The sequence below is a fragment of the Herpailurus yagouaroundi genome, unplaced genomic scaffold (assembly GCF_014898765.1).
Source record: "Herpailurus yagouaroundi ecotype Mexico unplaced genomic scaffold, PumYag 141, whole genome shotgun sequence".
Lineage (NCBI taxonomy): Eukaryota > Metazoa > Chordata > Mammalia > Carnivora > Felidae > Herpailurus > Herpailurus yagouaroundi.
In genome coordinates, this window is record NW_024412396.1 from 10,482,569 (window position 1) to 10,499,178 (window position 16,610).

General features: G+C 36.2%; 1 protein-coding gene across 1 annotated transcript in view; it reads left to right on the forward strand.

Annotated features, from left to right (window-relative positions):
• NUBPL (NUBP iron-sulfur cluster assembly factor, mitochondrial) overlaps positions 1–16,610 on the forward strand; it is a 235,261-nt gene that overhangs the window by 167,613 nt on the left and 51,038 nt on the right. The window contains exon 7 of the mRNA XM_040476886.1: positions 9,499–9,592. Within this exon, the coding sequence (XP_040332820.1) occupies positions 9,499–9,592 (94 nt within the window). The remainder of the gene's footprint in view (positions 1–9,498; positions 9,593–16,610) is intronic.

The window sequence follows — 16,610 nt, forward strand, 5'->3', positions numbered from 1 at the left end:
CAGGATTGCATTTATTTTATAAATTATGACATTTTATATAGATATAACACATTAATTTCTAGTTGAGCTAGGATGAAGTATTTTAGGATGGTAGTCAGAGTAGATTGTACTTCAATATAAATTTAAATATGAGTATGAGTTCTTTGAATAATTCAGCTAACTTTTCCAAAGGAAATATGATCACTCTATAAAATTTGTTCAGTATACCAGGCTGCTTTTAGATTTTTTTGTTTTTGTGTAGAATACTCCCTTTTTGGGGGAAAAAAGAGCTTATTTTGTTATTTGGGTGCTTTTTAATAAAATAGCTTTTACTCACTTTTTCCTATAAAATATCAGTTTTCACTTCCATAGTTGGAAATGATGATTGTATCCCAAACACTTCATTTTAGAGTTGAGAAAACTGAGGTCCAGTGAGATTAATTCTCTGACCCATGATTATTTAGCCAATTAGTGACAAAAGTGATTGGAATTTAGATATGCCAGTTTCCCAAACTAAAACCCTTCTATTTGATGAGTAGGTATCTGGATTTTTGTCTGTATTCTGTTAGATTCATTGTCTAGTTTTTTGCCAAACTCCCCCTTTCCAGTGCTGTGTCTCTCCTCTCCCCCTCTCTCTCTCTGTCTCTGTCTCTCTCTGTCTCTGTCTCTCTCTGTCTCTCTGTCTCTCTCTCCGAGAGAGAGTAATTAATTTTGATTTAGAATTTAAAATCCAAAAGCTGCATTATAATAGCTCACACTTAAAATATAATGGCATATGGAGCTACAGTTTCTCACAGTTGGTTTCCTACTTGATATGATTTAGATCTTTAAATTTTTAGAATAAAATCTGAGCCAGTTTCAAAAATATTATGTTCAAAAGCTGTAGGTATTTTAAAAAATCTTTAAAGTATTCATTTTCTGTTCTTAGTCTTTATAAAAGGTTATTTACTTTGATTTAAACAATTATTTCACATAATTCTTTTGTATAAATGGTAGAATTATGATTATTCGTTTAAAACAAAACCAGAATTAAATGATAGATTATTGAAAGCTAAAACATTCTTTAACAGCACAAAGTCAGGAAATTTGCAGTTAACATTTCCATGGTTACTAGAACCCTTGCTCTATGATATAAAAGACTCTTAAAGGATCATATAAGGAAGGAATACTAACTATACATACCATTAAAAAATTCTCAAAAGTAGAAGAAACATTATAATTAACCAGAAAATGAAAAAAAAATAAAGCGAATGAATTCTTCTATTTCTTATATTATCTGAGTAAATAATTTTCTCTGGGTCTATAAACTCTTTTATGTGTCTATTTTATTTTACAATGAAAATGTAATATAGTGAAGCTCATATGTTTGCTAGCAAAACTCTTCAGGGGCTTGAAGAATAGTGATGCTGTGCTGCATTCTGTGGGAGACTGGGAACATGACTTGAGTCCCACAGACCAGGATTTATATCACTGCCTCACCACTCACCAGCAGTCTGACCTTGGACAATTTGCTTAACTTCTCCAGTCCTCAGTATTCTTATCTGTAAAATAGAGGTCATAATGCCTGTTTTACAATGTTAGGTATTCAGATATGTTAAAAGTATTTAGTGCCTAACTTATAATAGGCTCTCCCTAACAATTCTTTTCCTTCTGCTCTCCTTTACCTGTTACCTGCAGACCCGCTCTCTGTCTCTTCCTTCACAGTTCAATTCTACCTGATGGACCTAAGTCTCAAAAGTAGGACTTCAGATGGCAGGTAACTAGAACTAAATAAACATGACTGAGGCAGGTCTTTACACCATTCCTGGCTAGTGCACTGGGTAGACTGGTCTCCTGGAGCAAGTGCTTCTCAAGTTCTATAATGTCCTTAAGAACATCAGAACCCCTGGACAATGTGTATGGATTCTCTCAGTGAGGCTCAGTGTAGCTTCTGTGGCAGCTCGGACTTTGACTTCTCCCCAGTACAGTATTTTTTTTCTAGGGATATTCTTTTAAATAATATTTATAGTTTTATAGTTTTCCATATTAAACACAGTATTACCTGTCTAAATATATTTTATAAACTGTCCCAAATTAGGTTAATAAAAGGATTTGTTACTCCTACTTAAAAAAAAAGAAATTCTGAAACTTCAGCCTTTGAGTATATAAAGAGTTGTAAATGTTTTTAGTAATTTTTTTAAAAATGAAGATACCTTGATTCTCAGTCAGGTTTATAATATTTCAGGGTTTTTGGTAGCAGTCCTGTCCTTTACTAACATATGCTCCTAGATTATGAACATCTGTATATATAAGCAGTTGGCCTAAAGCAGTACTCTAGAGAATTTAGAGAGATGTTCCCGTAATTCACTAAAATGCTGTTACTTTGGTGGTTGTGTCATTATTTTCATGTTGTGAGGTTTTACTGTTTCAGCTGTAGCATGCGTTTACATGGGATCATCTGCGGGCTGGCCTAGGAATTGGATAACCTTTTAGATATTATTTCAGAAGCTAGATACAGAGTTACCAAAGGTTGACCCATATATCAACTTTTAGAGAAGTCTTCTGTGAATTGATGCTGTCTCCAGGTTGGCATGGCCAGTCTGCCCTATAGTTCTGCTGGAACAACTGAGGAAATGGGAGGTGATGATAAAGGGAAAGCAAATGAGTAAAGTTTGTCTTCTTTTCGCTCTCAAAACATTACTGCTATCACTTGGGTTGGTAGTACTTTTGGAGGGATTTATTCAAGTATACTCCCCCCACACCTCTTACAATAGAAAGGAACATGTTTGAAAATGAATTAGAGAACTTTATCATCTGACAGAAATGAAAATATTAGGGAAAATATATCATTGTAGCTTGAATAATTTGTTCTCATTTTACAACTGGGTGAACTCTCATCAAAACAATCTTCAAGAATAAGCTTATTATATTTTGTTGTATCATTTATTTCTACAAGTCTGTGAGCCGTCAACTCAAGTAGAAGTCTTTTGCTATTCAGATTTTTATTGTGGTATTTATATTTAAATAATTTTACTTTTGTAGCAATTTTCATCTTAAAACCCAAATAAGGTATCATAATTTTATGAATAAGCCACTGGGAAGAGCAAAAATACAGTTCAGATTTAAAGAGAACCACCTTGTGTTTTATTTTAGATTTATATTGTATATAAAAGATGACTCACATGGCAGAATAAAATTGTAAGAGACAATTTGACTCATAGAATCACTCAGTGAATGTTGATGGAACACTGACTAGGCATTATGGAGGAGATTGGATGTGGAGAGCAGAGTCCAGAGATGAATAAAGAAGGGTCTCTTTTTTAAGGAACTTATACTGAAGTTGGGGGGGATAGTTATGTACAAAAAAATTCATACTCTAGGATTTTTAGAACTTGAAGACCCATTAAAAACCTGAAAGTTAGTTGAATCAAAAATCCTAAGAGCCTAACAAATTTGTCTCTGGGCCTGAGACATGGTTAGCTGCATCTTGTATCCTAGTAGTGGCATGGTTTCATGTCGGCTTCCAAGCAAAGCACAAGTACTATTCTGTTTGCTACATTAGGACTATGCCTAACTAGAGTTGGAGAACCAGGAAATCAGGGACAGATGGCAGAACTTAGCCATAGGAAAGAAGTTGCAACAGATAGAAGGCCAGAATTAGACACAGGGACACTACCTTGAGATCTAGTATTTATGAGTCAAGTAGGCATAAGACTCAAAACCAACTCTTCAGTCAGTAACCAAGCGCAGACTAGAAGGAAAGAGGTAGTGTCCGGCCCAGTTCAAGTTCTTTTAAGGATTGGCCTTACTGCTTATGGAACAAGCACCATATAAATGGGCTGCCTGGACACAGCCCACTTTTAAATTATTCAGTCTAGATTTTGTTCCATTTCCCTGTTTTATGATTTCTCTGTCCATTCTTTAGTTACACCTTTTTCTTGCCCTTAGAAGTTTAATTCTTCTTGCCTTCCACTTGGCCTCCAGCAGGCTTATAGCTTTGCCTCTCTTTCTTGGCAGTGATTTTCCTCCCTGTTCCCACAAGGCCCAACGTCTACCCCTGCTGCTGTTTTTTTATCAGGATCATATCCCCCTTGCTAGAAGACCTAAGATTTCAGGGACACTCTCCCTTTGCTTTGGACCAGCATATGTTGACCCTATAATGCTTACATGTGGCCTGTCTAGTGATGGTGAGGGAAACTGCCACCCTCGAGGCTGACTGTGGTAAACTGCTTGAGCTATCTGAGAAGCCCAAAATGGAATGCAACTATGGGCCCTTTCTTTTCAGACTTACAGCTCAGCCTGTCTGCACTTGTGGTCCCAGTGTTCCCTAGAGTAAGGCCTGATTGCTACTGCTTTGGTCAGCTTCTGGAGGAAAGTGGCCCATGTTCTTTTCCTGTTCATAGCACCACCCTCTTCATAACTAATGCCCTGAAAAAGATAAATTACTTTATCTGCCCATACAGAAGATACACTTTTATCTCCTCAGAAAAGAGGGGATTGCCCTTATTTCAGTTTTGAATTACTTTCAGATTATTGGGCCTCATTTTGAACATAAAATAGAAACTATTATTTGGAGAAGCCATATCAGCTTAAAATCACCCCAGTCGGTGTTAGTTGGGGATAGTTTCCTTTCCTAAGGTTGCCCATAAAAAAAGAAATAAAAGTAACACAGATTTAGTAATTATTCCTTGTGGCATAACTTTCAAGTGTTGGATATCTTAACAAACAAAGTGAAAGAACAATACAAGAAAGGCAATAACTTAAGTGGTGATGTTATAGCAATTACAAATACATATATATTTATAGGACAGATGAGAAAGCAATGTTCTAATGTTATTTAAATGGCTTTGAACAAAAGCTCAGTGACTACATTATATTTGGATACCAAAATTCTGTATCTCAAACACTTTAGAGGGAAATAAAAGTTATATGAAACATCTTTCACAGAGCCTCTCTCGGCAGACTCAGGTCTGAAGTCTTACCTCTGATCTGCATCTCATCCCATCCTTATGGCTACTGGCGTTGTTTTTGGTCCTCCCATTATGCTGTTTATGTCCTCCTTCAAAATTAATGCACATGTTTGACTCTCAAACTACCTTGCTGAATTCTCTGTTGTAGTGCTGCCTCTTTATCCACAGGGTATCTTGAACTACCTTGGTAATTCTACTTCTAGACTGATTTAGTCTTTCCTGATGAGATCCCTTTATTTTGGAGTCTGAGAGGGTTTTGCCAAAGGTGAGGTTACCATGAGGCTAATGAAGTTTAAACTCTGGATTCCATGCTTGAGATGCTGAGAGCTGTAGAATGTTCCAGGTGGAGAGAGGAAGCAGGTTGCATTTGGGAAGCATTTCTGTGTAAGCATTTATGTTATTCAAGAGATCTTAGAGAAAGGAAGTTGAATATCTAAAGCTCCAGCATTTTAGGGTGATTTCTTTTCACATTCTAAATAAATTTTGAATTTGCCTTCATAATTTTGTATTCTTATTCTTAGAAAGAATCACCCAAATTGTATATGCTGCAGGCCACACAAAATCCCATTAGGATCTGCCACTGGTTTTTACTAAATGAGGTACCTGGATGTTTTGCTAGTACTTACCACCTACATTTAGTAACATGCAATTTATAAGAGTAAACAAACACTAAGTAGAATCTAGAGAATCCCCACATCACTCTAAAATCAGTGCTTTGGTGACTCTTTTACAAGAGAACTGGAACTTGTTGGTAGCCAGTATATTTCAGTGTTTGTATTAGTGAATGCTGTAAAAATGGAACTCAGATAACTGAGTTCAGTTCAGTTCAAGTCAGCCAGCCATTGTGGGATGCCTGCTGTGTGTGGTCAAGGTACTGGACCAGAATCATTTTTTAGTTTAAATGCAATTTAAGATTCATTTGAAATTGTCTTAACAGTGAAGTATTTTTAGTTCCTTGGAACCCTAGTAGCAGTTCTCTTTAAAGAAATAAGAAATTGGAGCCAATGTGTTAAATATGCTTAAATGCCAGGAAACAATAATGATAAATTGTTGGCAGCAATCATTTGATGTTTTCTGAAACAAAGAGACTTGTCATTCTGCCAGTGCTAGGGGTTTCAGTGAAGAGGATATACAGTGGAAAGTATCCTTTATCCTTTCTGTAGATAGTTTCATAGATGAAGGCCATAGGTAAGTTTGGGGTAACTATTTTTCAAACCAAGGAACCTTAAATTGAAAATGAATTGTTATGCTCATCATTTCATCATTCTTTTTAAAATGGGTCATTTGATCAGTATCAAATACTTTGTGTTTGAGAAGTATCATAAAATTCCTGAGAGACAAGATAATATATAATATCAGGTACTGATAAATGTTTTGAAGACAAAGTCAGAGAAGGAGATTGATGGTTGGGGGTGGGGGTGCTGTTTTAGAAATGCTGTACTGACTTCTAGCTATTGCTTGAATTTGCCAAGCATATCCTCATTGATTAGAACCTTTTCTGCACTTGCTGTTGCTTCTGCCTGGAATGTTTTGTTTCCTTCAGATGACCGCTTCAGTTATTTTCTGACTTCACTCAGTTTAAAGTAGTGCCATTCACCATTCTGTTCCTTTTCCCTGCTCTACAAGTATACTTTACCATTTGCTTGGGAACCAAAGAGATTAAAATAAATTCTTTGATAAATCTTTGGCTATCTGAACTCTTACTGTTTGCTCTCTGAAATTCAGGAATTGAAGAGATTTTTATTTTATTTTATTAAAAAAAATTGTTTTAAGTAGGCTTCATACCCAGCACGGAGCCCATTGTGGGGCTTGAACTCACAGCCGTTAGATTGAGAGTCAGATACTTAACCAACTGAGCCACCCAGGCACCCCTTGAAGAGATTTTTTAAAACAATCTCTTGTTTGATCTAGATATCTTAATTAGGAACCAAATAATTTTGTATAGTAAGAGACACTTATTTTCTTTATAGCACTTTTACCCACTGATTTGTCTTTGTATGTGTTTGTCTGCCTGACTTCCTCACTAAACTGTTAGTTCCACAGTGACTGGGAATGGCTGGGACTTTATTTTGTCCACTACTGCATCCCTATCACCTGGAACAGTGCCTGGCACCTAATCAATTCTCAATAAATATGTGTTGAATATATGTGTTGATACATGAATGAATCTGTTTGACCCTGTGTCATCTAAATCTTAATTTTAAATTTTTTTTAACGTTTATTTATTTTTGAGACAGAGGGAGACAGAGCATGAACAGGGGTGGGGCAGAGAGAGAGGGAGACACAGAATCTGAAACAGGCTCCAGGCTCTGAGCTGTCAGCACAGAGCCCGACGCGGGGCTCTAACTCACGGACCGTGAGATCATGACCTGAGCCGAAGTTGGATGCTTAACCGACCAAGCTACCTAGGCACCCCTAAATCTTAATTTTAAAAAATATATGCTTATATTTGAAAAAGGCTTATTTCATTATTAAACATTATTAAAACATTATTAAGTTTTAGGAAGCAAGGTACGGGATTATATACACAGTATGATTGCCATTTAGGTTTTAAAAATATCAAGTCTTTTCATGTGTTCATTCATTCATTCCTTGAAAGAAAAGTCACTAATCATCTGCTGAGTGTCTAGTCTGTGTGTTAGGTATTCTAACTCAGCTACAGTTTCATGATACCAATCATGAAACACTAGTAAATGAATGTTACTCTTCCCCTTACTCATTCTTTCTAGCTATGTTGATCTTCTTTCACTTGCTCACAGTAACCTATAACCTCTTTCCTTTCCACAGGTTATTTCATTATGTGCTTAATATCTGTCTCCTATATTATAAATTCTTTCAGCCTAGAAACCATGGTACCATTTAATCATCAACACCTAGCTCCATGCCTAATATGTAGTAGGGACTGAAACCTTCTATGGCTGAAGGAGTGAATGAATGAATGAATGGATGTTTAGGAGACATACATAGTAGGAACACCATGTCTAATGAAAGTTAGGGGAAGTGAATTTCAAGTTGGGGTCTGAAGAATGAGGATGAATTAGCAAGTGAAGAAGGCTAGGTAGAGTGTTCTGGAGCTTAAGCTCAGACTTCATCCTCAAAGTAGTAGAAGGATTTTATTAAAAAAAAAACCAAAACATTTACTTATTTATTTTGAGAGAGAGAGAGAGAGCACATGTGTGCATGTGCACACATGCGAGTGGGGAGGGGCAGAGAGAAAGAAAGAATTCCAAGCAGGCTCCACGCTCAGCCCAGGAACCAATGCGGGGCTCGATCTCATGACCACAAGATCATGACCTGAGCTGATCTCAAGATGCTTAACCAACTGAGCCACCCACACACCCTGAAATAGAAGAATTTTAAACAAAAAGTGGCACTAACAGATCTGCATTTTATATGGACCATTTTTCAGTGGTGTAGGAACAGACTGGATGGACAATGTCAAAGCAGGGACACTGGGACGGTTTAGTGAAAGATGATTGTTGTCTCCATTGGGTTCTCGGCAAGGGGTTAAGAGAAAAGTAAATACACTTGAGAGATTTTTAAAAGGCAGAATAAGTGACTAGTGCCAGTGAGGGAAAGGGAAAAGTTAAGTATGATTCCATGCTTCCACCTTAGGCAAATGGGAAGATTGTACTGTGGACTTAGAGGGAGAAGCCATCTAAGGTGAAAAGAGCCTATGGAATCCTTAAGGCCTATATAAATTGAGGCTGAGCCTTAAGGACTTGGTAATATAGCTGAATTTTCTAGGTGTATATTCTTAGAAAGATGCCTGGAAAGAAATAATCAAAATGTTAATAGTATTGGAAGTCTAGTTCTGTTTCTAAATTTTTCTTTTGATTAAGTTTTGGTTATCATTATTAGTGTGTTTTATGAAGGAATAGTAAACTTTAAAAAATTATATTAGGATCTGTCATAGGAAATGCTGTACCTAAAACCCAAGGTTACAAAACTAAGGCCTTCCTAGGTAAAATATTGGCTTTTCCCAATGAAAATAAATTATTGGTCCTGAATAGAAGTCTACTGTGGAATGGGTTCATCTTTAGTGTATGTGTGTATGTGTTGGGGGCGGGGGGCAAGAGAGAAGGGGTCATTTGGAAATTTTACTGTATCATTAGTAGAGGGCCTGCTAGACCCAGGAACTGATCTCTTATTTATTCATTGTTTAAAAATGTTTATTTATTTTTGAGAACGAGAGAGAGAGAGAGAGAGAGAGAGAGAGAGAGCGAGCGAGAGAGAGAGAGCACATAAGAAGGGGAAGGGCAGAGAGAGAGGGAGACACAGAATCCTTAGCAGGCTCCAGGCTCTGAGCTGTCAGTGCAGAGCTGGATGCAGGGCTCTAACTCATGAACTGTGAGATCATGACCTGAGCCAAAGTTGGACACCTAATGGAATGAGCCACCCCTTACTTATTCATTTATCCTTAGCCTTCAGCATAGTCCCTTACACTTAGTAATGGCTTAAGTGAAAACTGTTGTTTTAGATTTGTTGTTAATATGTTTATTTTTGTTTGCATCACTAATTCACTGCAGTTGTTATATAATGATGTTATTTGTGTCATCTTGGTTTTTAGGTAGATTGGGGTCATCTGGACTATTTAGTTGTTGACATGCCACCCGGAACTGGAGATGTGCAGTTATCAGTCTCACAGAATATTCCCATTTCAGGTAATCTTAAACTTTAATTTGTGCTGTCTTTGGTATTTTGCTATTGCCATACAGAGAAACAGACTCCATGACAGGCAAACATTTTTATGTCTCAAAAACAATCATTTATAAATTTGTCTTTAGAGATCAGATCCATAAATTCAGTTTTTCAAAATATTAGCAGAATGAATGTATTTACAAAAACATGGTGGTGTTATAAGTCTATGTTCTAGAAACAATAACAAATATTGTTTAGGTAGAACATTGCTGTTTGCTTCACAGCTGTCATGCAGTGACAGCATAGTGCCTGATACATGGTGGACACTCAGTAAATATTCATTGAATAAATACTGAATACAAGTGAACATTAGGAAAATTTGGCTTTTTGGTAAATATGAGTATGGGAAAGTTTTATATTCAGTTAATTATTTGATGTTAAAGTCAAGAGAGCAATAAACATACTAGCTTACATCAACTACACAATATTTCATTCTGGTAATAGATATCTTTTCTATGATATGGAATTTAAATATCAGTTGTAAGCTTTTATGTTGAATCTGTTTCTAAGGATTTTCCTAAATTCCAGTGGAGAAATAATTGTAAATTTCTCTTATTTATAAGCACTTTGGGAAAGTAATGGAATTTTAAAATGGCATTACAAATCAGCTATCTATTGGCAATAAATAACCAAGAAATACTGCTGATGCTTAATCATCAAAAGTTTTAGAAGCTAGATTTTTTTATAAGATATACACATTAGTCAGAAATATCAAAATAACATCATTAAGATGAATTTTTTTAAGGCTGCCCCAAAGGGCAATAAAATGAATATTTTTGATATTTAAATTTATATGTAACTTTATTGGAGTCTGAGATTTCTTCTTTAGTGAGGCAAGCTAGAAAGTAAGAGATGGGAGTAAAGTGAGGTAATAGAGGAAAGTAGTTGAGTGTGCCTTTTTCAGAATCAGCATACTAGATAGTCTGCTTTTTCTTTTTTTAAGTAGTTTTGGGAATTTTATATTTCTAAATCTTAAGAATGCTCGCTAAATATTTATTGAATAAAATGTGCTTTCGGCACCTTGAAATTCCTGTTGCATGCTCCCAAAATGCTTACATCATTCACGTGGATAATATATTGATACACTTGGGCGAAATTATCATGTGTTCCCTGAACTGGGACTTGGTACCTTGAAAAAGTTTAATTTACTTCACACAGATAAACTGATAGCCCTAAGAGATTTACTTTTGTTTACTCAGATAACAGCCTCTCTCTTTGGACAGGATTTATGATTATATCACTCTTAGAATTTATGCTTATATTCTAAAACCAACAGTGTGTAGATTAAGGTTAAGATTCCCTTTTTTGAAGATTTCTTTCTTATATGCTAAAATTTAACCAGTAATATTTCTTTATTCACTTCCTTTGATGAAGAGTCTGCCCTATAATAAGTAGGTCATTAATATCATATGATAATAAAAAGTAGTGTTTTTTTGTTGTGGTGGTGGTAAAACATAATAGTTCAGTAGTATTGAGTATATTCATGTTGTTGTGCAACCATCACCACCATCCAACTACTGAACTTTCTCATCTTCCCAAACTGAAACTCTGTATCTGTTAAATAATAGCTATTAATTCCCTCCTCTCCCTAGACCCTAGTAGCCACCATTCTTTCAGAAACAGTATTTTTTATGTTAAGATGAGGGAATAAGGAAAATATATTTTTAAAGATAGATAAATATTGATATATCTAATATTGGCTTTATACTTCGTTAATAAAATTTTAAATCAACAAATATTTATCCATATAAAGGTATATTCTAAGCCCTGTGGAGGATCCACAGACTATTAAATCACAAGCATTTTCCCTAGAGCATAGTTCTGTACCTTTTTTGATACTCAGACCTTTGAGATTTGATTAATATGTGGGTTTTCTGCAGGAAGATGTATTTGTACCTACAGAAACACTATTTTAATGTGTCATTTTAGGAGGCTCACAGTTCTCAGGTGAGAAGCCCCAGCTCTAGGAGACAGAACAAGGGGAAGGGCAGGGGAACAAGTGTCTACTCTGAAAAGAACTACAATGCAGAGTGTAAAAAGTGCTGTATGAAAAATCTGAAATCTGTGCTGTGTGGGATCAAAGGACAAAGAGATCATGGATTTGAGGGGAATTGTAAAACTTAATGGAGATGAGACTTTTAAAATGTTTATTTATTTATTTTATGAGAGAGAGAGAGAGAGAGAGTGCAGGGATGGGGCAAAGAGGGAGAGAGAGAGAATCCCAAGCACGCTCCACACTCACTGCGGAACCTCATGCAGGGCACAAACTCAAAACTGTGAGATCATGACCTCAGCAGAATTCAAGAGTTGGATGCTTAATGGACTGAGCCACCCAGGCATCCCTGGAGATAAGCATTAAAGAATAAATACAATACATTGTAGAGCATTCAAGATAGCACCGTACCTTATTTGCTTTGCTTTTTCTTGGCCTAAGGGGAAGAAGTCAGAAAATGAAACTTCGGGTGTTTATAATTCTATTATAGAAACGTAACATACCTTTTACTTCCCAAGTCTGATCCATTAAAAATAAATAGGGCCAGGTATTAACGCTGCTTTTGAAAATTCATAAATTTAGTGATTTCTGAACATTGGAAGTAAAATTATTGTTTATCAGTGTTTTCTAAATTTTCTTTAATGAGCATGTATATATTTAAATTTTTAAAAAGTAAATAGAAAGCAGTAATTCTTTAAGAACAGATTTCTGTATAAATTGGTGCCATGATTATTGCCTGTTATTAATAAACTACCATTTAAGGACAGTCTTTGATATATTAAGTTTTATATTTAATTATCATAGGTATTATATTTTCTCATTTGCTTAAATATTTGAAGAGTTAGGCAGCTTTCTGAAGATCATACAGTTAATGGATCCTACCTGAGGCTCATACCAGTTCTGATAAAGTGTAAAGCCCAGGCTCTCAACCTCTACATAAACCTGTTCTAATACAAAGTCCAACACTGTTTGACTCACTGATTTTCTGAGTTTAGTTCTAGTCTATTCAAACCCATTTAAGTAGAAATTACTCTATTCTCGTTGATCTCTGATAAAAATAAATTTGTTCATGAATATGCCTAAACCTGTGCAATCCTATATGATAAATATACAGCCAACGGTTTGTATGAGTGTTTACTAGGTTCAGTTTTGTTTCTGTTTCAATTCCTGAGAGATTGCTTTGAGCCTCTTTAACTTGTCTATTCCAGGGAAGGTCTGGAGACAGTCTAGAAGCAGTTTCCTTTGGCCTGTAGGAGTAGAGCTCCAAATGATTCTTGGAAAGACCACTGTCATCTTTGGGCAGATCATTTGGCTAGTTTCCAGGCATGCTGGCTATCAGTAAGAGTTGTAGCGGTCAGTTGTTAGTACATTCATACTGTGGATTATTATGTCAATATTAAAGTTAACAACAATGAAAAGACTGGATTTTCTGTACTGACTATATCTTAATTTTATACTTCGAAAAAAATCCAGCAGTAAAAGTATCCTACCAAAAGGATGTAATGCGGTTGGGGTAGGAGGCGGGAGGATACATGTGATTGTGATTGTGTGTATGTGTCTGTGTGTATGTGCATGCACACTTGTGTGTGTTAAATGCTTATGAGTTCCTGAGGTTTGGTTTAATTCAGGCCAGCATCGTTTCATAGGTAACAAATCTGAGCTGTCTCCCAGGAAGTGTACCAACCAGAGAGTTGCTGGCCTGGCTTGAATCATGGCTTTCATCAGTTTATATTATCTGGAACAGCCTGTCAGATTCATATCTGCCTTTCTAGGCCTAACTGAATTATCTCTTCTCTAATTATGAACCAAATTTTCCTTTTCTCTTATATTTGACTTTAGAACTCTTTTAAGATACTGTGTTCTACCTTTTCTTATGTCCCATATCTTATAAAACATATAAGCCTTTTAGACTCCCATTTGAGCCCCTCTGTGATTTGACTTCCCTCTCCTTCCTGCCAAACTCCTTCACATAATCTGGAATCCCTTCCCAAAACCCTTATGTAGTTACTGCCCCCTCTTTCCTCCCTTACAAAGGCTCTGTCTTTATATACATTTGACCCTCATTTAGACTATCTTTCTAATCAGTGGGTATCCATATCCTGCATACCCTTTATTTCAAATGTCTACTCCCTGTCATCTTTCTCCTATCCATAGTTGGGAATCATTTCTCTCTCTTTGGAATTTACATAGCATTTCATTTAGACCACTTCTGTAGCACTTCTCATGTTCTCCACTCATAACCTGTATAACTGTGTTATCTTCTGTAACAGACCATTTACTCCCTGGGGGGCTAAGGATTTGTTTCATTCTTCTTTGTATTCTTCACAGTGCCAAACTCTGTTCCTTCCTGTAACCACTCAGGAAATGTTGAATTGGGGAATGAGTGTTTTATCTGTGTATCTGTATTATCTTCTCAAATAGGATGTAAGCTGCCTGAATGCAAGAACTTTTTCCTATTCATCATAGGACTTACAGTACCTTGAGCAGTAGCTTATGCAATTAATAGTGATTGAATAAATAACAAAGCTATTTGACTAGCTATCACTGTTTATGTAAACAGATTTGTACCTCCTTATCGTTCTTACCATCCTGCTGACTCACTCCTGTGATCTCCTCCACCCCAACTGCTCTTATCCAGGTGTTTTCTTGTATAAGTTTTAAAAAGTATTTATTAAAAACGTGCATTTTATTTTACTCTCCTTTTGCGAGAAACATACTTTCATTTTAAGGATTTATTTCTGCTGTCCTTTTTCCTCTTTATGTATGATAGCTTTGTGGTCAGATGATACCTTTTAGTATTTATTTTGGCATCTGGGAAATAGTGCTCATGTGGACACTTGCTGTTTGGTTACATGCAGGCTGTGTATTAAATTAATAGTGAGAATCACTAGCATTGCTCCATTCTAAGACAATAATAAATTCTCTCATTTACTTCCAGGGATGCTTAGTAAGGTGCTAACTGCCTCTCTCTTTATCCTTACCTATGGAATATCTGCCTACACAACAGACTTAAAAGGGTCAAATTAGAGAATGTAGAAGTTCTTTCTAAATGTATATATTTTTAGAAACTACTTGAAGTCTTTAAAAGAGTTTTTTGGTGGGATGGTGGTGGTGAGATGTTGTGAATTAGAAAGAGCCTTTGTATCAACTTTGCATATGTCTAAGCCATTCTTGAGAATGAAATGAAATGATATGTTTTATATTTGGAAAGAGACATCCTTTTGGAAAATTTATGGAGGCAGACCTATATAAACAAAAAGATCCTTTTTCTGAATGCTAATTAGCAATTCTTTGTATGAGTTCCCTTTTTTGTTTGTTTGTTCTATCAAATAGATGACAAGCTCACTATAAGAAGAAACTTGAAGGAAAAAAAAGCCCTCCTTTTATTTGTGTTAAAAGTATTGTGTACCAACACAGTAATAAATATGTTGACAGCAGTATTAGTGGCTAATGATTTAAATTTGAGCTTACATGAGCTATTGAATCATTACAAATACCTAGTAGTTGTAGTAATTGCTAGAGGGAAAAGAGACAGAATAAAGGATGGGAAATAACCAATTATAGTCTTTGGATTTGCTCTTGTTGAACTTGCCATGGGAAAAAGGCAGAGTTGTCAGTGCTGGTTTTATTTTTCTTACTCCTTTTATTTTTCTTTTTTAAGTGATACAGTTTGCTGGGGTTTTGCTTGTTGTTTGTTTAGCTTGTAAATTAGTTGTTGCCGTACACTGAGTTGGGTGCATTCCAGGGTTGACTTCTGGGTTTTTTAAGACATGAGCTCTTAGGAATTTTTGAATACTTATCTGCTCTTCCATAATAGAAGAGGATTAATATTTCTTTGAGGAACAGTATAAGTGCCTGGAACATTTTGAAAATACATGCACTGTGCTAGTATTTGAATTCTGATGGATATTACCTAATTTTTTCTTTCTTCCTTTGCTTTTTTCCCCCTCCTTTGCTTTAACTGAAGTCCTTTGCATGACTATATGAAGACTATCTTAATTTGATTTGAGCTCTTAGAATTAAGTGAAGAGTGGATGCTTCACATCAAGTATGTGAAGCACATTTTCTAAGAGACTGGAGAGTTTTAGTAAGTTGTTTCTATTATGATAGCTGTATTAGTCAGGGTCCTGACAGGAAACAGATGACATACTTCAAAAGGAATTAACAGAATGAAGTTAATGAAGGGACTGGTAATGAGGTGTGGGCAGCATTAAGGAAACCAGCAAGAGAAGGTGAAGTACCCAGGGGCTAGTGACAGTAGGAAGTTATTGCTGTTCCTCTGCCTAATGGGGCCTGGGAATGAACTGTGTCGGTAGAACCTTGGGACTGCTGGAGCCATGGAAGAGGGGCTGCCTGTTGGCTGCTGTGGCCACAGAGGGACTTAGCCAAGGCCAGAACTACTGCAAGGCAGGAAGTGCATGAGGTAGGTAAGAATACTGCAATCTCTTTTTCCTCTCAGAGTCTTATATCCTGCTGGTACCTCCTACTGGCAGATCCCTGTTGGAAGCCAGAGGGTAAGGGAACTCAGGTGGTACAGTCCACAGAGACCAGCTATCCAGGCACTGATCAGGATAGAGAGGGGTGGGGAATGAAGCAGAGCTTAGTGAGGGGAAGGAAGTGAAGTGCAGCAAGTGCAAAATAACTAGAACACCATCTCCTCTTGGTCATCCTCCTTATAATTGTGCATTAGTGGCTTGCAGGAGATGAAATGCAGAGCAAATATTTGTGCCCTCCAAAAGTCTGCAGGCCAATACAGATACTAGTAGTACAAAGTAGTAAAAATCCGTACTATCACAAGGTAAAATTTTACTGTTATCAAGTGTATGAACAGAATATTTATTTGTAGATAAGCAATGATAGAAGTACATTTTGTATAGTGGGGAATAATAGATGGAAGAATTTATTTTGATAGGATAGAGCTATGAACAGAAGTTGCCCTTCACTTTATTAATTAAAAATTGATGTAGGAGTGAAACTTTTGGAAACAG